General features: G+C 45.6%; 10 protein-coding genes across 10 annotated transcripts; 6 read left to right on the top strand and 4 right to left on the bottom strand.

The window, feature by feature from the left end:
* Positions 1-132: 132 nt before the first annotated feature.
* N7518_001341 (uncharacterized protein) lies at positions 133-1678 on the top strand (the record flags this gene model as incomplete). The annotated part of the gene is made up of 3 exons (XM_057182269.1): positions 133-228; positions 287-668; positions 729-1678. 3 exons carry the CDS (start codon positions 133-135, stop codon positions 1676-1678), a joined length of 1428 nt encoding a protein of 475 aa, XP_057043719.1.
* A 111-nt stretch (positions 1679-1789) lies between these two features.
* On the bottom strand, positions 1790-2932 carry N7518_001340 (uncharacterized protein; the record flags this gene model as incomplete). Its single annotated transcript, XM_057182268.1, has 5 exons — positions 1790-2064; positions 2142-2382; positions 2438-2531; positions 2604-2810; positions 2835-2932. The coding sequence occupies 5 exons, from the start codon at positions 2930-2932 to the stop codon at positions 1790-1792; spliced, it is 915 nt and encodes a 304-aa protein (XP_057043718.1).
* Positions 2933-2957: 25 nt separating this feature from the next.
* N7518_001339 (uncharacterized protein) lies at positions 2958-3336 on the bottom strand (the record flags this gene model as incomplete). The annotated part of the gene is made up of 2 exons (XM_057182267.1): positions 2958-3156; positions 3224-3336. The coding sequence occupies 2 exons, from the start codon at positions 3334-3336 to the stop codon at positions 2958-2960; spliced, it is 312 nt and encodes a 103-aa protein (XP_057043717.1).
* Positions 3337-4713: 1377 nt separating this feature from the next.
* N7518_001338 (CAZyme family AA7) lies at positions 4714-6495 on the top strand (the record flags this gene model as incomplete). The annotated part of the gene is made up of 1 exon (XM_057182266.1): positions 4714-6495. The coding sequence occupies one exon, from the start codon at positions 4714-4716 to the stop codon at positions 6493-6495; it is 1782 nt and encodes a 593-aa protein (XP_057043716.1).
* Positions 6496-8336: 1841 nt separating this feature from the next.
* Positions 8337-9181, top strand: N7518_001337 (uncharacterized protein; the record flags this gene model as incomplete). Its single annotated transcript, XM_057182265.1, has 2 exons — positions 8337-8620; positions 8683-9181. 2 exons carry the CDS (start codon positions 8337-8339, stop codon positions 9179-9181), a joined length of 783 nt encoding a protein of 260 aa, XP_057043715.1.
* A 713-nt stretch (positions 9182-9894) lies between these two features.
* Positions 9895-11462, top strand: N7518_001336 (uncharacterized protein; the record flags this gene model as incomplete). The annotated part of the gene is made up of 2 exons (XM_057182264.1): positions 9895-9954; positions 10056-11462. 2 exons carry the CDS (start codon positions 9895-9897, stop codon positions 11460-11462), a joined length of 1467 nt encoding a protein of 488 aa, XP_057043714.1.
* Positions 11463-13532: 2070 nt separating this feature from the next.
* Positions 13533-14627, bottom strand: N7518_001335 (uncharacterized protein; the record flags this gene model as incomplete). Its single annotated transcript, XM_057182263.1, has 3 exons — positions 13533-13602; positions 13701-14103; positions 14171-14627. The coding sequence occupies 3 exons, from the start codon at positions 14625-14627 to the stop codon at positions 13533-13535; spliced, it is 930 nt and encodes a 309-aa protein (XP_057043713.1).
* A 1808-nt stretch (positions 14628-16435) lies between these two features.
* N7518_001334 (uncharacterized protein) lies at positions 16436-16708 on the bottom strand (the record flags this gene model as incomplete). The annotated part of the gene is made up of 1 exon (XM_057182262.1): positions 16436-16708. The coding sequence occupies one exon, from the start codon at positions 16706-16708 to the stop codon at positions 16436-16438; it is 273 nt and encodes a 90-aa protein (XP_057043712.1).
* Positions 16709-17359: 651 nt separating this feature from the next.
* On the top strand, positions 17360-18350 carry N7518_001333 (uncharacterized protein; the record flags this gene model as incomplete). Its single annotated transcript, XM_057182261.1, has 3 exons — positions 17360-17582; positions 17640-18097; positions 18144-18350. The coding sequence occupies 3 exons, from the start codon at positions 17360-17362 to the stop codon at positions 18348-18350; spliced, it is 888 nt and encodes a 295-aa protein (XP_057043711.1).
* A 1120-nt stretch (positions 18351-19470) lies between these two features.
* On the top strand, positions 19471-20313 carry N7518_001332 (uncharacterized protein; the record flags this gene model as incomplete). The annotated part of the gene is made up of 3 exons (XM_057182260.1): positions 19471-19512; positions 19706-19838; positions 19862-20313. The coding sequence occupies 3 exons, from the start codon at positions 19471-19473 to the stop codon at positions 20311-20313; spliced, it is 627 nt and encodes a 208-aa protein (XP_057043710.1).
* Between the last annotated feature and the right edge of the window lie 2386 nt (positions 20314-22699).

Below are 22699 nucleotides of genomic sequence, written 5' to 3'. Positions count from 1 at the left end.
CTGTCAATACGTCGGGTGAAGTTTGATATGAATGAGCTTGCGAGGCTTGCCGCTGATTCTGTTGGCTCAAGGGAATGTGTTCATATCGAAAAATTCCCTGATGGCATGTTTAACAAAACATTCCTATTCACCATGGAAAATGGCGCTGAAGTGGTCGGGAAGGTGCCAAACCCCAATGCCGGACAGCCTAATTTTACGACAGCAAGTGAAGTGGCTACAATGGATTTTGTAAGGCGTCCTTGACTGTATGCCTACCTGCTCCTTGATGATCACTAATCTTCGTAAGGTTCGCACTGTCTTAGGTACTCCTGTTCCACGTGTTCTATCCTGGAGTTCGAAAGCAGACGAGAACGCTGTTGGTGCCGAATATATCATCATGGAAAAGGTTGGAGGTGTCCAGCTAAGTCATGCCTGGGACGATATGGGCATCGAAGATAGATTTGAAATTGTGAAAGCAATCGCAGGATACCAAACATCTTGGTTATCTACTTCCTTCACCAAATACGGGAGCCTTTACTACTCATGCGACACCGACCATCAAAAAGAATGTGTTTTAATAAAGAGCGATGGCACTCATGCCAAACAGCCTCGTTTTGCCATTGGGCCATCGACAGGTCGAGATCAAGCTGATTATGGAAGGGTATTAATTGATTTTGACCGCGGACCATGTGAGTTATTTGAGATTGCTTTACATTTGCTCCGCTCACATAGTATTCTATTGTTTCTAGGGGATGATGCCCTTCAATATCGCCGCGCAGTCGGTTTCCGAGAGATTGCCAGCGTACAGAGCATTGCAGAACTTCCCCGATCCCCTCTGAGTCTTTATGGACCCGATACATACTACCCGACTAGAGCTAAAAAATTGGCTGCTCTACATAGTTACCTTCAGCTGGTACGGTACCTCTTACCGACCGACAAATCGATTACGGCGTCTTTCCTATGGCATAGCGACCTTCACACAGAGAACATCTTCGTCAATCCAGAACGGCCCACAGATATTCTAGGCATCATAGATTGGCAGTCAACTGAACTATTACCTCTATTTGAACATGCCCGCCAGCCGTATTTCCTGGATTATGATGGACCCTTTGTCGAAGGTCTTGAACCGCCAACCTTGCCCGAGAATATCGGCGAACTTTCGTCAGCGAAGCAACTCGAAACGAAACGTCTCTATATCAATATGTCTCTCTCAGCGTTGTACCGAAATCTCACATATCGCGACAATCCAGTACTATACAAAGCGATGGAGTTTCGGCAGACTAGATGCTTCGAAATGATGCTACTTGCGCAGAATCTTTTGGTAGACGGGGAGGCATTATACCAAGCCAGTGCTCTGGATCTGGAGAAAGAATGGCCCGATATACCAGGTGTTCAGGCATTCGGAAATCCTCCTTTCCCAGTGCAGCTCTCCGCTAGTGAGGTTAGATCGCTTGAGGTGGATGTTTCTGGCGCCATTCGAGGTATGGAGTTGTTGGCGGATGTCAAAAATTCGCTAGGCGAGTTATGGCCAGAAAAGGGAGTCGTGAGGCATGACCAATATGATGATACAAAAAAGCGCCTTAATCAAGCCAAGGCCGAAATACATAACCGGCTGAAGTCTTCTGAAGAACAGCGAGCATGGGAATATTCATGGCCGTTTGGCAGATCAAACAACTCAAAGACCGGCGAGATCCCTTGACCCGTCACGAATATCGGCATTGGAAGACGTTTTTCTGCTTTTTCAAGCACCTCTAATACCAGTCCTTTCCTCTGCGTAGTTTTCCATTTCACCGGACCAAAATCTTGGCGATCATCGTACTATACACGCGTCACAGGGAGTTGCGGAAATGTGGAGATATGGGGGAAAAATGTCTTGTAGCAGCTGCAAGTGACATTTCGCCGTATTTAAAATGCCTTTAATTGAGTCCTCACTGAGCCATGGATCTCCAATGAGCTCTTTGGCAGTTTTCCTGTCATCTGGAAGCCACCGGAGTATATTTTTGGCAAATGCTAGAAATTGCTCTTTTTGCCCCCCTTCAAGTGTAGAAACCGTATCCTCAATTCTGGGATTATGCGGAATCAAGTCTATGTGCAAGAATTAACCTGATTAAATAGAACATTAGCTTAAGGAAAACGAGTAGCAGATTCAAATAAGATTTCACCATTTTCATTAAAGAATGGACCCCCAAACCACTCCGATGCAGTGTTACACATTTCTCCCGCCGTATTATGGGCAGCTGGGGCCCATTTCCATGTCAGGCCTTCTCTTTCGCGAGTTATGAGTTCTTTTGGCGGTGGACTGAGTAATGCAATCATTTTCACAAGATGTACTGCAGGGCTATATTTGCCTCGACCATCGTGAGTCGTGGAGAATAAATCTCGGTTTTCAAGCAGGTTCCACATCTATCAATGATTAGCGGACCTGTAGACATCGCTTAAGTGATATATAAGGGCTTACTAGAAGACCTAGATTCCAGATGTCAGCACTGTAAGTCCATCCAGCACCCAATATCACCTCGGGAGCTCTGTATTCATCCGGCTGAATCGGATGCCTATTCAAGACTGAATTATCCTCCTGTTTGTGTGCTAGCCCAAAATCCGTGATTCATGGAAGAATATAATACGACCTCTGTTCTCCGAAGTCGTTATGGGAAAGGTAGACATGGTGACCGTCTTTGGTCTTCCGGGCCATTGGATTGGATGACTGTGCACGCGCAAAGTCTTGTAGGACCGAAGGATCCTCAATCCCGACCAGAATATTCTCCACCTTCAGATCTGCTGAGATAATGAATATGACTAGTAGGCAACACAACGTTGCAGCCTCGACTTGCCTGTATGTATGACTTTGTACTCACCGTGTAAATAATCCAAGTCCTTCAGAAGCAGCTTCACGTAACCCTTCAAAAGACCCAGAGGAAACCTCTGATTCCAGCAGCGGCTTTAAAACAGCCATAATGGCTCTCGCATCGGCTCATAACCTAAGCATATATGCGTACCAGTCGGGCCCCTTTCCTCAAATTTTCAATAAAGGTCTGGAGGTAGTTACGACCGTCGTGGTAGGGGTTTGCCTGTGCAATGAGACTTTCAATACGAGCCTCGTGCGAAGCTGCATTCATATCTTGATAATCACAATTTCCGACTTTCAGGGTCAAATAGCGTTCAGATTGAAAGCGCCAGCTGGTGAATTTTTATGGATCAGTGCGCACCCGTAGTAAGAATGGCCCTTGATGTCTTACCGTCGAACATCTCGAACAAGCCATACGGTGGAACAACTGCCCCAGCCGAGCTTTGCCAAAGCTTCGTATCTTCTATTAAAAACGTAGCCTGGCTCAACAGGAAAATAGGCATTTGCATCATATCCGGGTACGATTTATTTTCAATAGGAAATTGTAATGGCAACTCGGTTCCTGTAGCACAGAAAACGGTGCGAGACTTTCGAAAAAAACGGAATGAGGCTGGACGGCTGTATTAAGCGCATAATGACAGTCCAGTAGGCTCAGATAGAACGAAGAAGTATAGAATGAAATCGAAAGTAAGTCTTCGAGGAAGGAAGACTTCGGTAGACATTTTAATCCGTTCCGAAATGATTGATGAAAGTGTGATTCTTACTTTTGGTGGTCTCGACATTTAATTGGAACATTTGATGAGAAAATCCTCAGAATCACTCCCTCTTGCCTCAGTCGAGGGCGATCGCATGGTCGTCTTGTTCCGGGGTCAGTTGACAAGTCCAGGTAGTGTGCTTGGTGTCAAACGTTAGAACCTAAAACAGCAATATAACATTTTAGGTAGAGCTCTGCGCCACTGGAAAAGTGGATGGCTGAATTCCACAGATATGGACTTGTGCAGCCCTAAAATCAATAGCGAAATGCAGTAGAGCGTTTTTGGAGAATTAAATAAAAGAAGTGGAATATATATCGAGTGATAGACCAAGCCCGACAAAACCACTTTACACCTAGAATATGAGGACCTGTGAAAATGACGCCGAAAATGACCACTTTGGCGCCAGAAATGGCCGTCTTCCCACCCGTAACTTTGATGGGCGAGCGGGCGCTTCACCGCCCGTCTACTCTAGGTCTGAACGAGAGCGTCGGATTGGTTGACAAGAGACCCATAGAGCTAAACTTATTTTAGAAAGCGAAATGCAGAACCAATCAACACCTGAAAAGATAAATGGTGATCATCCAAACTTTTGTTGACGGCCTCCAGCGGTCTGTGTTCTTAGAGAGTTCAAATTTAGTAATAATTACGTAGCATTACTAGTCTAGTTGTGTAGATAATCCATAGGAACATTGTTGGGATTTCCCTCCAAGTAGGGGTAAGCTGAACGGTTATGCCCGAAAGGATGCATTTGCTATGGCTGCTGCAACCTCGCTTGCAATATAGTCGTCGCTGCCGTCATCGCTTTTGTTAGAACGTATAGCAGTGCATCCTATATACCCTAATAGGACTAGCCTGAAAGCTACTCTAGAAACAAACGCATGGACCCCACTGGACAATGTGCTGCTACATAGTGGATACGGCTAGAATTGAGGGATCTAAACAATTTTGGTAAATTAACTGTCACTAGTTTACTCGTATGCTGGCCGGGAAAATATCAATATTGGGGGCTGTGACGATCTCATGGGCTATCCGGTAACTATAAATAATACTTGAATCCGACACCTGTGCTAGTACCTCATGAAATCACAACAATTCCTTCCCAATTCCTTCCTTTCCTACGACCGGTTTTCAATCATGGTACAAATATTGTTTGCCCCTTTGGTGAACGCCGCATCTGTATTGGCGGTCTTTGGCCTTATCTCCACCACATCAGCAACGTCCTCAGGGTACAATTGTAAGGCCGGACAATCTTGTTGGCCATCGAACAAAGAATGGGAGAGTTTCAACAGCAGTCTGTCCGGAAACCTGCACCGCACGATCCCCTTTGCCGCAAGCTGCTATTATAGTTCTCAATACTATGACCCTTCAGCCTGTGATATCGTCAAATCGAACTATTCAACAAACCAAGCACGAACCGACGTATACGGCGCAGCAACAGGACTCAACTGGGAAGGATGCCGGTCCCAAACATGTGCCCTGAATGCTTTGAACCCGGCTGAGGTCATTTCCGACAATTGCTACCTTGGCCGACTATCGTCATTGTATGTCGATGCTAGGGAACCAAGCCATGTTGTTACCGCTGTGAAATTCGCCCGAAAACATCATCTTCGGATCACGATCAAGAACACAGGACATGACTACTTTGGACGCTCTACTAGTCCCGACACTCTTGCAATCTGGACTCACAATATGAACAATATGAAGTATCACAAAAACTTTACTGCGTCCAATTGTCCTGCCTCGAACGGTCAACATATCGCAGAGATAGCATCCGGTGCTCAGGCGACGGACGTCTACACCTATTTCACAAAGTTCAACATGGATGTTACCGGTGGCAATGAAGGGTCGGTTGGCCTGGCTGGCGGCTTTGGTCAAGGAGGTGGCCACGGCGTCTTTGGTCCCAAGTATGGTCTGATGGTGGATAATGCGGTTGAATTCGAGGTCGTAACTGCAGACGGCAAATTGCGAGTAATCAATCAATGCAATGATCCCGAGCTCTTCTGGGCCATGCGAGGCGGAGGCGGAGGCTCCTTCGGCATTTTGACAAGCTATCGCTTTCAACTCCATCCAGCGGTCAAGATCAACGTGTATCAATTCGAGGGCAGCTTCACGACACACGGGAATGAAACTGCCAATTACCCTGCATTGAAACAGGTTCTCACGCAACACGCAACCTACCAACCTACCTGGTCTCATAACAACATCTCAGGACATGCTTACTACTGGCCAACCAAAGCTGAAATTTACCTTGTCCTGCCTTCGAACAACGAAACAGCTTTGAAAACTCTGACCAGTGAATTTTCCTCCTTTTTGGAGCATCAAACAAATATCCAGGTCACCAAGAGCAATTACACGACATATCCCAAATATACCGAATTCTTACAGATTACCGATGGGATCGCTGCCGAATACACACCGGGCGGAATCTTTGAAGCTGTTGCAGGTCGACTGATCCCGCGCTCATTATTTGAGAGCAAACGCAAAGTCGCAGACCTAGTTGATGCCGTCCTTCAAGGAGTTCGGCTCAGCAATAAGCTACTCCCCGCAGGTGATTCCCTCACCCAAATCATCATGACCACGCCTGTGAATCGCCAAAATGGCAACACGACAAGTGCCAATCCTGCCTGGCGCCCAGCTCTCTGGCATACTCTCATGACAGGTGGATGGACTAGTGAACTTGGTGTCCAAAACGAGACAAATCTGCTCGAGGCATGGTTGGATACTGTCGAGCCACTGAAACGTTTGACGCCTGGTGGAGGGTGTTATTTGAATGAAGGCCATTACTTGGAGCCGAAATGGCAAGAGACCTTTTTCGGATCGAATTATCCTGAGTTGCTTCGGATAAAGAAGAAGTACGATCCTACCCACTTCTTTGACTGCTGGAAATGTGTTGGCTGGAAGGGTCCCTCGGAGTAAGTTTCTTTTTGTATTTTATCGGCGAATCGAAGACTGACATTGAAACGTGCGTAGTGCCTACTACTGCTACGACTAGCTCAGATTTGGCATCTCACGGTTAATCTATTGAGCTTGTTTTGATTACCAGTCTCTCATCCAGTTTTAGCTGCAGTACGCTGGAGCTTCTTGAGAGCCCGTAGAGGGTCTATTGGCTTCCCGCAGGGACAGGGGAGAAATCCGCGCTCGTGTAGAATTAGCAACTTATTCAAGGAAATCTGGTGGTGGAGCTTCATACGAGAAGAATAATATATACGATGATTGAGACATGATAAAGCTGTGCAAGAGGAAAGAGGACTTAACTGAGATTCTTTTTTGGAGTTGGGCTAAAGGACTTAGACGTAGAGGTACATGAGGAAGATGTATCATAGAGGGATGAAATGTCAAGGTGACCAGGACACGCTTTAAAATGCTTACCATGAAAATATTCTACTTTGTGTCGCAATCAAGTCGTAAACTAGCCCAAGGTTATAGATGAAAAGGTCCATCTCGACAATTGCGCCGATGGGCTGTGGTGGTGATGAAAAAGTAGAAAGAGAAATCGATGGATCCGGGCCAATGCTCCTACATCACGGTGTGACTTGGCTGATCTGATCGATGGATCTACCACGTGTGGCCCCTTGGGGCGCAGAGCCACCACGAGGTTAATATCTCGAGTCAAACCAATCAGGGACCGAGAAACCATAGTGCGCCAACTCTAGTGTAGGTGCCCTAGAGTTGCTACTAGGGTATAGGGCCCGTGAGAGCAAAACCAACCGCTGACGACCCGTATCCGATGGTTTAGTATTGTATCTGACCGTATATTCACTTTAGACTGTTACTCGGTTAGAAAATTAACGTTCCATTCATTCCTATATATCACCCGTTGTAGGCCTGGTTAGACTAGTACTCGTTCTTTGGTCAATTGTCTTTGCAACACGAACGGGGTCGAGAGCGCTGTGATTGGTGCTGCATCTCGATTCCCCAAAGTGGACTAGCGCTATGGATCGGGAACATCCCAAGTTCTTTGTTCAACCTCACGATACTCGGACACGTAAACTTGTAGATCATGGTGATCAATTCATCGGTACCCCGCACGGAGCAATAACAAATGATTTTCTCTCAGCCTCTCACGGCACTTCCGATGGAAGCTGCTGTATCTTTGTAAATTTCGTTTGCATTTCATACAGCTCGCTCATTCCATGCTGCAGTTAAAGGCTGCATCAATAGCGCCTTACACGTCGCTGCTGGAAGAAATATTGATAATTAATACATTGTCAATCGACAACAAAGATGGCCCTTTCCCTTAATGTCACAGCGGCCCGCAACATGATTGACTGTGTTCATGATATATGCCGGGCGCACAAGCAGAACAAGCTTTCGGGCGCTCCCCCGAATTGGGCATCTTCGATGCTGCGGGGCAGTGTAAAGAACATCACCGCTACTCTGTAGTATGGTACGCTTTGGCTCGAGAGGGATCGGCCCTGGAGGAGAATATAGCTAAGATATAACCAGATCATTTCGGCCCCAATCTTGGCGAGGCTTAGGGCCCAAGCCACTGACACGCTGAGATCAGCAAGAATCTTCCTATTCGGGTAATATAGATGTAAGACCAGTCAATGAGGAACATTTAATCACGATCGGTGACGCTGGCAGTAAGATCGCGGGGCTGAATCAACATCAAATTGAAGGACAATTCGAAGTATAAAGGATACCAGATATCTGTGTTCCAAAAACCACTCAAGAAACGGGTTTGCATTCCCGACCACACTTCAAATTACCTCGACGACGTCCTTTTCTTTGTCCTACCATTAATTCAAAGCAATATGGCTGTTGTAAGCTATCGAAACGGCATCGCTATCCTCCAGCTGATCGTGTTTCCCATCATTCTCGTTGCTGCCATCTTCATCTGGAAGAGGACAGGTTGGAGGCAAGGGAGCAAGATTTGGCGGTATGCCGTCACCCTTTCTCTCATCCGGATCGCTGGAAGTATATCCTCGCTGCTGGCAATCAGTAATGATTCCTACAACATAAAAGTTGCTGTGGCAGTGTGCCAAATGATTGGTATTGCACCTCTCTTACTAACTTTTATCGGACTGCTGAGACAAATGTGAGTTTTTCATTGCGAAAGTATTCATCGCGCCGATCAGAGACTAACATGTGTCTTTATAGTGATGTGGATAAAAGAATGCCTCCGAGGCCCATGGCATTGTTGACTCTGGTCACCATCATCGCTCTCATTCTCGGTATCGCTGGAGTCAGCTCTTCCAACGGCAACGATGGAACTTACCACCCTGGCAAGCTCGCAAAAGTAGCCATGGGAATTTTCCTGGCTGTATTCGCCATCTTTGTCCTCCTCAGTCTTTGGCTTTTCTATGAGCTGAGCTTCTCTATGCGGAGATTCCAAAAGAAGTTGTTCCTGGCCATTGCACTTTCTGCTCCCTTGTTGGCGGTTCGCCTCGTCTACTCGGCGCTCAGCGATTACACAACGTTTAGTGCCTTTGCACTGGATGGAAATACCACGGTCTATCTGTGCATGGATGTATTGGAGGAAATCATTGCCATGGGAATGACCATGGCCTTGGGAATATCAGCCATTCTGGAAAGCGACTTCGTGAAGCTTACTCCAGTCTCCCAGCAAGATACCGAGCCGAAACCAATGGGCGTGTGAGTTTCATCTTCTGTTTGAAGGATGGGTTTTTTGAGCGTGAAGAGTGGCTTTGAGGATGAAATTGAAGAACGAAGAGAAAAAGAAAGCCGTCACGTTGTGTATAGGGGGAAGTTCGCTTCCATAATGATACTGAATTTGTTAAGACTGAAAAGGCCATTGTGTTGTAAGAAGCGAAACTAAGTCAATCATCGAAGTATCACTAATACTTCTGTGACATAGTTCACATAAAGTGGCTAAGAGAAGTAATTCTGCGGTCCATTCCGATCCCGATATTTCCCCGCTGATCAGATTCGGGGTAAATTACCCTGTATCAAACGGTTTAGTACTGTATCTGACCGTGTATTTGGACTCTCCATCTCTTCTTTCTCTTGTTTTCAAGAGTTGAATCCCATGCAGTTTCGCTGGTTATTAAATACTACATTCATCATCTCTATCTGCATGAATAAACGACAAATTCTTGACCTCGGAGAAATGGGGGGGCAATTGGACACTTCTCATGTGTTAGCTTAGCTGTATGATTTGCAGATCTTGGCGCAAAAGGGGTAGCGCACGGCTGAGTCTGAGCCTTCAGCTCTCAGCCCAGCGGGGTAGCCGCATAGTGTGTACCTTAAAAGAGTCAACAATGCCAAAGCTTGTTTCTTCTTTCAACCGCCAAGAGAACTTGCCAAGTGCTCATTTTTCATCTTATACGTACTCCCTTTTGAATCATAATTATGCCAGCGAGTGGACGACCTTCCAAAAATTGCGGCAACTGCCGATCTATCAAGCGAAGGGTAAGTGCCTGGAATCAATCTACTGTCAGATAGGACTCGCTCAATGCTGAGTACCGAGTATTTTTGTAAAGTGCGACCAGAAGTTTCCCCATTGTGGACAGTGCATTCGTGCGCGCGAAGAATGTCAAGGGTATAGAGATGAATGGGAGCTGGTCTTCCGCGATCAAACCATCCACACAATTAAGCGCTCCAAAGAAGCTTGGGCAAAGGCAGACGGCTTGGAAACATTGAAAAGATCGCCCCCATCCCGCACTCTGAGTCTCAGCTCGGACGAGGTGGGCGTCAACTATTTTCTATTTCATTTCGTCGTTGGTGGTCTTTCTCCCTCTCGAGGGTATCTGGACTATGTGCCGGCAGTGTTTAGCGCTGATAGTGAGAATCCGACCTTGATTGCCAGCATGGCAGCTGTGGGTCTTGCAGCCCTGGCAAACTCCACTCAACAGCCTGAATTGTCCCAGAGGGCCCGCACAAAATACTGGGAAGCGATAGACAAAGTGAACGCAGCGCTCAGTTCCCCTGTCGAATCTATCAAGGATAGTACCTTAATGTCAGTCATCTCTCTTGGCTTGTTTGAGCATGTGAGCAATTTTGAAACATGGTTCCAATATGTAAAAGGAACCGTGGCGCTGGTGGTTTCACGTGGCAAGAGCCAATTCTCAAGTCCAGCCTCTATTCCCATGTTCAATCAAGTGCGTGCAGATATGTGCGCTGCCTGTGTTCATCGCCTTGAGCCATTTCCACGAGATATGCTTGAGTTGCAAGAAGAGGCAAGCAAGCAGGCCGACAACTCCAGTTGCCTTTGGCTACTAGGAGTGCTGGCCACCCGGACTGTCAATCTTTTGTCGGATGTTACGGTGGTCAAAATCAAAGATGGTACAACTTTAGCATACTTCCTGGAAGAATCTGCTATCCTCCAACGTGACTTTCAGGACGTTCTTGGTAATTTTAGGACGCAGGAACCGTATGCAACGATTGAAGATCACAGTGGAGACCCAGACCTCATTTACAATTCTCGATATGACCTCTACAGATCCGCGTGGGCTATAAGACTTTGGAACAATTCTCGTATCCTCCAAGTCATTGTCTGCGAGATTGAATTCCACCTTTTGTCGAAAGCCCTCACTGCGGGTCTCCCACCGGCCCGCCAAAAGGAAATAGCGACAACCCTTGAAGAGACATGTCAAATCCTCAAAACTCTGGGTGACGATATTTTGGCCACAGTTCCGCAGTCCTTGGGAGCTGTGTTGTCCCCAGCTGAGCCTCCTACTTCTGCCGATTTGTCTTCCGATCCATCTGCCAACGCAAGTGCTTCGGGTGGGCATCTGCTAATGTGGTGTTTATACACGGTTGGAAAATCCCCAGTCACAAGAGGCCGCACCCGAAAATGGGTCATGAAGCGTCTTAGGGACATTGCTCAAAAATCAAGTCTCCCAATAGCCCTGCAGTTTGTCAATGATATTGATGAGATAGACAAGGCGGCGAGCATTTTGGAGTCTGCCGATAATTGATGACTTGATATATGGTTTGTATTGATAATTTCTATGACGGGAGGCTACTGCGTTCTCTATACTCCAATAAAGACAAACATCCATCAGCAACAGAAACATAGCACCCAATTGCAAGATTTCCGCATATTATAGTTGACCTCTCATGGAGGTGCCGATTATACCCTCGCCTGCTCAAGACTAATACTTAAGCAGCTATCTTGCGGACCATAAACGTAGAAATCGACTTTTACAAACTAAATGAAAACGGGATATATTAGTACAGATTTAACATAAGTAACCATCTATACAGACAATATATCTGTGTCTTCTGCGCCTAATAGCTGAAGATGTATACTCCGTATGCAGGATGGTTTTGAGTTGGCTTCTTCTTGTGTTTTTTTTGGCAGTGAGGATAAAAGAAAATAAGCGATAGAGAGATGCCTCACGAGCTGAATATAATCTTGATCCAGTACCAATAACAAGAATGATAGGCCGCTTATGCGGCCTTGTCTGTCATCTTGGTACTGTCTAGTAGTAAGTCTTTTTGGATGTCTTTTCTCCCCAGTTTTCAAGTTTTCCAGGTAGACGACGGGAAAAGGATTGATTAATTGTTGTGTGCAGATCACTTGGGCACCTTTCTATTTGTATGTATGTAACCTTTGCCAATAAAAGAAAAAACATACAACAGTGAGGATTCGCTGGTGGTCACCCACCCAACTACTAACTCACCGGCGTGTGGCTTAAGTACGGCTGAGCGGACGGGAAGCCCTGTTTTCCACACCCTATGGTCGTATGTACTATTATGTTCTAGTATGCTAACTATATCCTATTGTTTACCTTTTGCTACCTATTACTATTCTTATTCTAGTGATTCAACTAGCTTCTCTTTTCAAGTCTATATCAAGTGCTGCGGCTCACTAATCCATAGTTCGTGGGTTTATTTCATTTGGCAAGTGAAGAACAAGCATCTCTGAGTCCTACCGACCCATTCATCTCCATCTTCGGCTTTCAGCCGCGATATATTTGAAAAAGCCAGGAGGAAAAGAACTCGGATGTGAACAGCAAAGATATTATATGAAATATAGCTAACTACGCATAGATGGAAATACCTCATTTTTTCGTTCACGTTCTTCCTTCTCTTTAACCATCTTCTCACTCTGTCACAATTCAGCAACAGCACCTATCTTTTCTCACGTTCTAACCTACAATCAATTCCTATTTTCATTAAACCATTTTAGCCAATGGCTAAGTAGGTCTCTATGGCTTCTGTAGTGGCTAAATTGTACTAACCTTATTAGTCGTCTCCCCGAGCCTACTTCGGCAGACCAGGGAATCCCAGTCCTCATCCCCCCTATCTCCCCATTCTATATTAGAAGCCGAATGGAGCCCTGGTAGCTCTAGGCTCAGTAGGCTCAGAGAATTCATGAGCTGTTGTGTTCAAATCATTGTAATGATCATTTTTCGGCAATGAGGTTAACGTGAATATAAATCACTATATCAATATCGTGTAAAGATATCAGTCAAATTGCCCACATTCTAAATTTTATATCTGATATTGGTTGATTACCTGCTCAAGATCCCACTAACAGGACCCTTAGCGTTCCTAGAATCATACTTGGCCCCATGATACATGGCATGGTCCCCAGGCACAATAATTATTGCTCCCAGAGTAGGAATAATTTTCCCACAGGGCCTATAATTCCGGGGAACGAGAGGTGGTAGAGAGTACGGGCGACTCCACCAAAGTGCTAGGGAGGTCGTGCTACTTCAAAGTGGCGGAAGGTAATACCGAACTAATCATATAAGAGGGTGGTCGAGTTGGTACAGTATAAGCCCCTTATATTCGTTCTTACCCTCCCATAAATTGAGGAGCTAAACCCCCAATTTGCTCCAGGCCCAAGTATTACCTCAATATCTGTAGATTTAATATATCTCATTTTGGCGCTTTACTGTACGAATCTATGAACAGGAAGTAAATGGTTAAATTGCGCGGCCGAAGCTTCTCCAAATCACCCTCAATCTGCAACTATTGAAATGAAACCAGTCTCGCTTGGGACAGGAAGTCCTCTAGACCTAAGCTTGCTAGCCCTTTTAGCTCTTTTCTTTGAGGACATATTTGCCCAATTCCCATACAGACTTAAGTCCGACCATGAGATCCTCGCTATGTAGCCCTGATCAGTAGCCTCTGGTAGTATTTCAGTATTAGACGTATCACCGGGTGACAAAGAAGCGCGCGACCAGCTGTCAGTATCAGCAGACACTTGAGGAATGATCCACTGTTCGCTACCTCCCTCAGCAGGAGACTCTTCCAGGACAGGCTCGAGCTCAGGCTCTGGTTCAGGCGATTCGACGACAGGCTCTGGTACAGCCTCTTCGAAGGCAGGCTCAGGCTCAGGCTCTTCGAAGGCAGGCTCTGGTACAGCCGCTTCGAAGATAGGCTCAGGCTCTTCGAAGACAGGCTCTAGTACAGCCTCTTCGAAGGCAGGCTCTGGTACAGCCTCTTCGAAGGCAGGCTCTGGTACAGCCTCTTCGAAGGCAGGCTCTGGTACAGCCTCTTCGAAGATAGGCTCAGGCTCAGGCTCTTCGGGGACAGGTTCAGGATCCTCAGGGGATGGCCCTCGAAGAGGGGATTCTTCTGAAATGATGCCGTTCAGTATCTTTGCTAATGATTCCCAAAAGAATTAGTTCAGTCTGATTACCATATGTTGAATATGTTGAAGATAATTTACCGTGCTGATCTTTCATAGAACATAAGCTAATAGATAGCATCTCGAGAATCATCTTCATCACTGCATTATCAAATTGATGGTCCTGGCCGAGAATATTGTAAAATGCGTGTAAGTCAAGCCCTGCAACTTCAGGCTTTGGTAGTCGCTGCAGGTTTCCTCGAATGTAACTTGGAAGCCAGGTTTCATCTGCAGGAAGTCTTGAAAACACGTCCCTCACGACCCGCAGTATTTCAAGAATAGGAAGGTCCTTATCTAAGTGCTCCATCTTCTGCTTAGCAAGGATTTCAAGGTCAGTTAGGCCCCAAGTCCTTGATGCATAATAGACTAGAACGCTCCTCTTATATTCTCTGGCGAGATCTGATACACCTTCATCAAGAGGCGAGCTGACTGTCTCGTAGCCGCCGGTATATAAGAAGTGCAGCACGGTATGCCCGACATCTTCATTAACATTAGGCATGATGATAGTCGATGACCCAGGAGAGGAAGGGGTAAGCTTTAGGTAATTCCGAAGGAAATAAGCGGGAATGCCATATTGCTTGCTCCCTATAATGAAGGTGACGAGAGGGAACTCGTAGGGCCAGTAAATAGGTCAGAAAACGCTAGTTTTGACTTATTCGAAGAACTCACGATGACAAAGGTCGATAGTAGTCAATTTTAGGAGAGACCTCTGGGGTAAGGAGTCGCTTAGGCTCCTCATTCGAGTTGCGCTGCTTCGTTTTCTTTTTTGCCATGTTTCAGTCTTCAACTTCGCCAGCTATCAAGTGACTCTCATAAAATTTTCAAGGAAAGGTATCAAGAATTAAGATGAGAGGAAGCCTGACTACATCTTATATATGCGGAGGATAAGGGATAAGTAGGGTAATGCAAGTATGAGTTGTCCTGCAAAGTGGTCGAAACATGCCATCTGTGCCCTGAATGGCAATTTAGTGTCAAGGATTGAAATGCAGCATGAGTCAGTAGATGGCTTATTACATATTTCAGCTGGTTATCACTTCTGAGGAGTTTTCGGTTTGGGAAGACGAATCTGCGCCGCTCAATTCTAAGTGTGCTGGAAGCAAAATGTGATATCCCTGGTAATCCTGGACTCCTATCAGTTGCTGTCCTGTCAGAAACCTTCCATAATTTGGTACCGTATCACCGCTTCCAAGACAGATGGTGCTTCTAAGCTGTGAGCAGCGAATTCACGTGGTGCTATACCATCCAATGGATTATGTCCAGGACACGTGTGGTTTTCGTTAGCGCTAAAGTTTCATATAGTGGCGTACTCACCACAATCCTATGGGTAGCTGAATTATCACTTTACAATTCACAAAACAACATCGCTCTTAGAATCACCTGCAGAGTCTTTCATCTATCTTTTCCTTATTCGCCAATCTCCCATTCGGCAAAGGACAGCCATACCCTAGAGGCTCCATGATAACTAGACAAAAGGTACACACAAGGTAAGGCCAGATCATGCAGGTATGTGTTGGCAGCCCATGCAGGGTAGGACACAAGAATTTTACTGATACAAAGGCCCGAGGAACTCAGCCCAAAGCTCATTCTCCTTGGCTAATATAATACCACCAACGAAGCAAGGCAATAATGGGTTTTCTCTGGATCGCAGGCATACCTCGTCCGAAGTTGACAGATTTTGAGAAGATCGGGAAATCCATTACGGAAGTGGAGCATTTGTCTTAAATTGGATTGAATCGTCCAGCTCTACATTGCTGTCCCCGAATGCCCGCCTCTTTGATCTCCACCCAAAACCCCTCCAAAAAAAAAGTTGCCAAAGACTCTTGGCCCATTTACATTGCTCAAACCGTGTTTCGTCATCCTGACAATTCACTCGCACTACTTTTCCGTTCGCTGTACATTGGAAACCCTTCAAAAAGCATTCACCAATTTGACTTGATAACCGGATAACCGATCGAAAGAACATCATGGGTAACCGGCAAGTGAGCAAGTAATGAAAGTCACTATTTACAAGCTCTGTTGCTGATTAAGCCCCCGGGCTGTCACTTGGATATAGGAGTGACAATTGGAAGCATTCAGCTTGTTGACTGACGAGATAATTTAGTTTATGTCTAGCATATACGCATAAATCCAATCCATCCTTTAGTTTGCTAATATTCGAACCCGTTCCCCGATTCCAAAGAAAAAGAAAAGAAAATACAAAAAGAAAAGAAAGACGAAAAAAAAGTTCTAAATCTGCTTCCCAAATGGCTCCCCCTTCGTCTTCCCTTCCGTATGCGGAGGCAGTTTTTCACGATACCCAAACTCCTGCTATTTAATATGAACTCGGTTGAATCTTTCATAGGTCTTTTCATTCTTATTACAATCCACATTGGCTAAGCATTTGGTAACATCCTTTTCAATTGAATCCATGGCGCGGTTCTTGAACCACGCAGTTTGTCCCTCGTCGCTTTGTTTCGTGACGGGGGTGTATATGGCTGTGTGGCATACCTCTTCTGTCCCGGTCATGTTGTCGGTCTTGCTCTTCCAGGGGCAGCGGTAGGTGTAGCGGCAGTAGAGGAAGCCTGGTCCGCCGTGGGACATTGTTGTTCTTGGGTCTGGGTTGGTTATGGAGGAAATTTATACTCCCAAGTCCTTCAAGGAGAGAATTTTACGCTATGTGAAATAAAGAAGTATAGGAGAAGAAACAGAAACAATATTGAGCAAGTTGATAAGAAGTAGAAGACGGTATTTGAGCCAAGGTGGGAAAGACTGGAGAACTATACCCCTGACAACGCTACACGAAATAATGCAGAAAAGGGTTGCAACCTTGGAACAACTAACTGCCCCACTTGAATTTTCTACTAAGCCTATCTAGGAAATAGGCAGCATTATCATTAAACAAAGAAATGAGTTTGCTACTAAGCCTATTTAGGAAATGTTTGCCTTTGTAGGTAGAGCTTCAGTATTTATACTCTTCACTTCTGGCGTTTCCTCTCGAAAATTTTCTTCCTCTCACTATCCCAACTCATCTCTTCTCAACTCTTCTCAACTCTCCTCTTCACTCCTGGCGTTTCAGCTTAAGATTTTTCTTCATCCACTCATCGTAACTCAAACGCAGCTCAACTCAGCTTGGCTCATTAAGCTAGCTTAACTCATCTCATCTCAACTTGTCCTTCGTGTGGCTTGTCCAAGATGCCACCATTCAAAGTTGCGAAGAAAAGAACGCCAACTAAACAAAGAATGAAAGATGCCATGCTCGACCTCCACAGCAAGACACAAAAACTATCCTTCACCCAGCTGAAGGCCTATATTGAAAACCTTACATCAATCTTTGAGGAAGGCCAGTTTGAGCGACCAACGATCGCAATCTCTTCCCTGAATATCGGCGACGTCCAAGTTTTACTCAAGCTCACTCATTCATTGGACAACCTTGAGTTCTGTAACAGAACTCCGGTTGAACTGTCCCCCGTCTACGGTACGTATCCCTTAAGGAATGTTCAAGTCAATGTGACACATAACTGATTTGACCAAGCTGAATGGATGGACATGACGAGAGACGCGTTTGGCAAAAGTGGACCCAATGAAGCGTTAACCCGGATCACTCTCAACAACCTCCTCATCTTCGCCCATCATTTTGTCACCTCGCAACCTAGCACCACTTCCTCAGACATGAACATGAACGACTTGAACTTGAATGCCGAAGGCCTCTGGCGTTATGGCCCTGTCATGCATAAGGACACCAAGCACGACCTTGTTGGGCGCCCTGACTATAGCCTGTGGTATGGCAATGAAGAGGATGTGGCTGTCAGTGTTGTTGTGGTTGAAACGAAGGGAGTTGAATCTGTGATAAGCGGGGTCTCTCAAACTCTCGGCTACATGGGTTGCGTTCACAGACGTCGAAAAGACCTCCAGAAGAAAGATGCAACTGTATATGGTATTGTGTCTGATGGCCAGTGTTGGTGGTTCTTGAAGATTAACAATGACTCGGAGGTGAGTAAATTATACCATGAAATCATACATATTCTAACTTGAATAGTGGTCAGAGTATATCATTACTGCCCGTCACGGAAATTATCAGGAGGTGGTAGGAATACTTGTGCATATGTTCCGAACTGCTGCGACCATGTCTCCCGCTCAGTCAGAGGGAACATCACTTCAGACCCACTCAAAGGAGGCGTCTGCTGAATCATATATGGAGTTTGATAAGGAGGCGGTGGAAGATGACGATGAGGAAGAATTCTGATTGCTCTGTTCTGTCCTGTCCCTGTTCTTTTCTGCTTCTTTTTTTTTTTATTCTTATACCCTGATTCCCTCGAACAAAAGTTTTTTTATTTTCTCCATATGGATTCCCTTTATATCCTGATTCCGCATGATTATATTCAATCGGCTACACGAGTGTTGCAGAAAGTAGCCATACCCGATCTCTAGGGCCTCACCGAGTTCTTCAGGTCCTGGCCAGACACTAAGGTCCTTTAAGCAGTCGTTCGAGTATTATACTTCACCGAATCTTGTCCTTTTTTTTCCTTACCCCGTTCGCACTATACGCCGATCAACCTTTTAAATATTGGTGAGGTTAGGGCGGGCAGTATTAGGGTATTCAAACTTATGCACCGTCACTATATATCAATGGTATATCTTGGCATTAGAGTCCGAGAACCAATTGAAGAGTGTAGGTAGTGACACCAGTTTCGGGACGCAATATAACTATTCTAACTTCTCAGGGATTATTCGTAAACATTTCATGGATAGATACAATATAGATAAAGATCTAATAGAGAAAACACTGTATGTGTTGATAGACGCGAAGAGAAAGAGAGAGGGGGAGCGTGCAGGCAAACTATCCGGGTTCTAGTTATCTTATACTCTTGGTTGAAGACGTATTGCGGAACTAAGGGGTCCAATGAATGGGTTTTCAACTCTCTGTATTTCTGTATCGGCTCCGCTGGTAATTTATAGTTAACTAGTTAGTATCTAGTACTATCCAATAGAAACCATGCGATCCTTATAGAATCTCAAGACGCTCCTGGAGTGCTTTCGGGATATTCTGTTCGGAGAACATATTTTAGCTGGTAAAGAAATTCAAAGAAAATCATGGCAGAGTAAGAGAAGCGCCTCGGGGCTTGACTATTTGTATTTTTTTAGGACTGACATTGGTTTGGAGTGAGTTGGCCCCTATCACCTCAAGGGTGAGAATTGTCACCCCGTTCTCACCTCTCTCACCCCAGTCTCAAGACTTCTCACCCATATCACCCGAACTCACCCTAGAGTGCCGCTTAGGTGCTGAGGGCACATTGAGTATTGGCCGTGCAGAATATGTGGCTTATATGCGGCCAATAGTTCGGTGGGTGTCGCCCGGGTGAGAAATGGGTGAGCGCCGCTTTACGGTCGCGCGACCGGTGACAAGGGTGAGTGTGCTATAGACAGGGTGAGAATCAGGGTGAGAATCACCCGTTCCGTCCGTGTGACCCGCTGCTTTCTGTCTACCCTGGTCGTGGTCTCTGCTCTGTTTTGTCACGGCTTGGTTACCTGGTTACTGCAGGTGCTGCGCCCTGTCACAACTATCCAATGGCAAAAATACCTCACCGATGATCATCTCAGGCTCGTGCTCGAGCCTGGTGCCTAGAGCTACCAGTCACTGCCGGTCAGCACCGTCGAGCTCTCGATCCTGAGAACCTTGTCCGGACCCGAGAACTACGAAACACTGAAACCATCGATCCCGCAATCCCGAAGCGTAATACTTGACCGGCTTTTGAGCAAATCCACACGACGGAAATGGAGATCAATGTCTTGCCGAGGATCCTAAGGAGCATGGCCCTAAAGTCGTGGACTTACTGCAGAATATGGAATTTCCGAAACTAGATGGTGATGCGCCGATTGACGATATAATCGACAAGTGTTGGCACAATAAATATGCCACGGTTGCAGCATTGCCCGCGCACACAGAGACGCTTATTACTGAAGGAACCAAACAGGAGGGAACCAACGCCGAGTCAATCTCCGTCACCCGACGGCACATGGTTATAGGCCGTATAATTCGTGGGTTATGGTGCAGCCTCGGGAACTGGCGGACATTGGTGCGACAGATCCTAGGTCTGGCTGGACCCTCTTTGCTTCCCGACATCGCTGGGGTTCTTACCAGGCAGATACCCCTCACAGGTTTCTCGCTTTCCCTGTGCAGCTCCACCTTCTCAATCAAGCCGACATGACGTCGAGGATACATAGACGCTTAATCGCCTGCGTTCGAGAACAGGAAGCTGTAGGCAGATCTGCGACACCGGGGGCTATACAATACAACCTCGGATAGGGCCGAACGAAGCGAGGCCTCCGGCGTCGAGCGCATTGGCACCCGATTCTCATCATCGTTGCTCTCTCAAGCCCCTCTTCCACTATAGATATATTTTTCAAGCCATCGTACGGTGGTACCCGCCAATGGCGAAAATATTGCAGTCTCGCCTATCTTTAGCTGATACTTCGTAAGGCCAAGGATACCCTACCACTGCGCAATTCTACCTATGATCTCCAGACGTGCAAAATACTTTCTCTACGAGTCAACTATAGTCAAAGGAGGAAGTTCGTCGCTTGGTCAAGCTTAGGGACGAACAAAAGCTAGTTTGGTCAGAGGTGACCAAGCAATTTGTACGAGAATTTCCCAGGCGGAGAATCTGGCCATGCAAGTGTACTGGAGCACGACACTCAAGGGGAAATACCCGCCCCAGGGGCCCTCACCGCATTCGCCAAACCCCTAGGGCGGGTATAATGTTTCTAATAGAATATACAAACTCCAAAGATAATCGCCATAATAGCTGGTAGAGTAGTTGGGATATTTCCCAGAAGAATTAGCTGTCTCCTCCCATTCCTCACTATAGAGTCTATGAGGCCTTGTCCAATCACCCTACCTCAGGAACTGTGCCTATACCACTCAAAAAGTAAATCCAAGTTGCTCAGGCTTACCTAAAGAAAGCAAGTGAAGAAGTCCACGCTTCTCCAAGTCCTGACAGAAGGCTTTTTTCGAAAGGAATTCCTCTGTCTTGATCCACGTTATCACAGCTGCCATTGGGCTCTCTGCCATTGGCTAATTCAGTGTTCGTTGCCTCGCTGCTGCAACAGGGGCACTATTTGGACCACAACTGTACTCAGTACCTTCCTCCTTACCTTTGTTTTCTTCTCTCTTCAGCCTCAAGATTCTTCGTAAAATGCACTCTTCTTCCATCAAGAACTGGCCCCTCACAGTCATGAATGCTTATTCAGTAGTCCTGAGCCTGGGCCCTGGGGCATGCACGTGTACTTTGTCAGAAGGCCACCAAAGGTCTTGGACCAGAGCCTTAAGTCTGAGTGAACAACATCCAAGGGACAGTGACATCAAGAGCTGAAACCCAGTAAATTAGGCAGGGTTCTGCTAGCGTCATTTGAATAGTGTGACGATTAGGGCTCCTTATATAGGGAGGGTGGTACTTGGTCTTCGACCAAGTATTCTAGTCTTTTGCCCTTAGCGCAGGGGTTAGCAACTGGAACGGTCCCTGGAAGTGAACCCTGACAAATAGATAAATATAGTACTACTGCCAACAAAAAGGTATAAACTTCAGCTTCCTAGCAATCTTCGAGAACTGTTCAACGCCCGAAAAAAATAAGGTTGATAATTTTAATGCTTCGTTGCACTACATACAGGTATGTAATCAGAAATTGTGACCTTATTGAAGGTAGAAGCTGACTTGAACAACGTGGCGAACGGAGATATGGTCTAGGTATGCACTAGGCGTGCTTCTAGTTTACAACTTGCCTTCTACCCATACTGTACTCCAGAACTTTGAACCCCACAATTAACAGATATCTGATATTTTGCTTAATCAGGATGACTTAGTAAACAGGGATGCTATTGGACGTTGACCAGGTCAGTAAACTTTGCAAGATCCTTTACTTTTTGGTTACTCAAGCTTTATGGCACATTTGTCACGATTGGTACCTAAAGAACTCGTACCTTCCTGTTTGGGATTGTACCGTTGGTCGTTCCTTCTCGTTTATATAAGGCAATCGTACCTTCCATCTAGGATAAGCGAGGATAGGGTTATGCCCCTAAAGGGGTATAAAGACCCGTTTGTTATTTTACGTTTTATTTTCTTTTCTTTTCTTCTTTATACTTGATATTTTGTTAGTAATATACTTCTTCTACTAAAGAGAACCTAGCATATAATATAATATCAAGTATCACCCTAAACCCAAACTTTCGAAGCTATACGACTATATAGACAATTATTATAATTGGTCCTAGTCTAGTTTCACCCTACCTATCCTAAAACTAACTAGAATAGGACTAGCTATAGTTCTATTATAACGGATCGCTGTAATCAGTAAGGGAAAATAACCTATAGTACCGGATTGTCTTATAGAAGAAGCTATAAACCTTAAAACCCCGACTCCTACTAGAATATAGGACCTAATTAAAAGTATTAAATATAATAGCCCTAAGGAAGGTCCTTTAATTCCTTCTATCTAAGAGATTATATATATAATTCCTAGTAAGGAACGATTTGTTAAGCTAGCTAATTAGTTCTAAATAGTTGAAGATAATAACCAGATAATATAAGATAAAATCTA

The sequence above is a fragment of the Penicillium psychrosexuale genome (assembly GCF_028828465.1).
Source record: "Penicillium psychrosexuale strain IBT 29551 chromosome Unknown utg000002l, whole genome shotgun sequence".
Taxonomy (NCBI): domain Eukaryota; kingdom Fungi; phylum Ascomycota; class Eurotiomycetes; order Eurotiales; family Aspergillaceae; genus Penicillium; species Penicillium psychrosexuale.
This window is presented reverse-complemented; position numbering and strand designations above follow the sequence as displayed.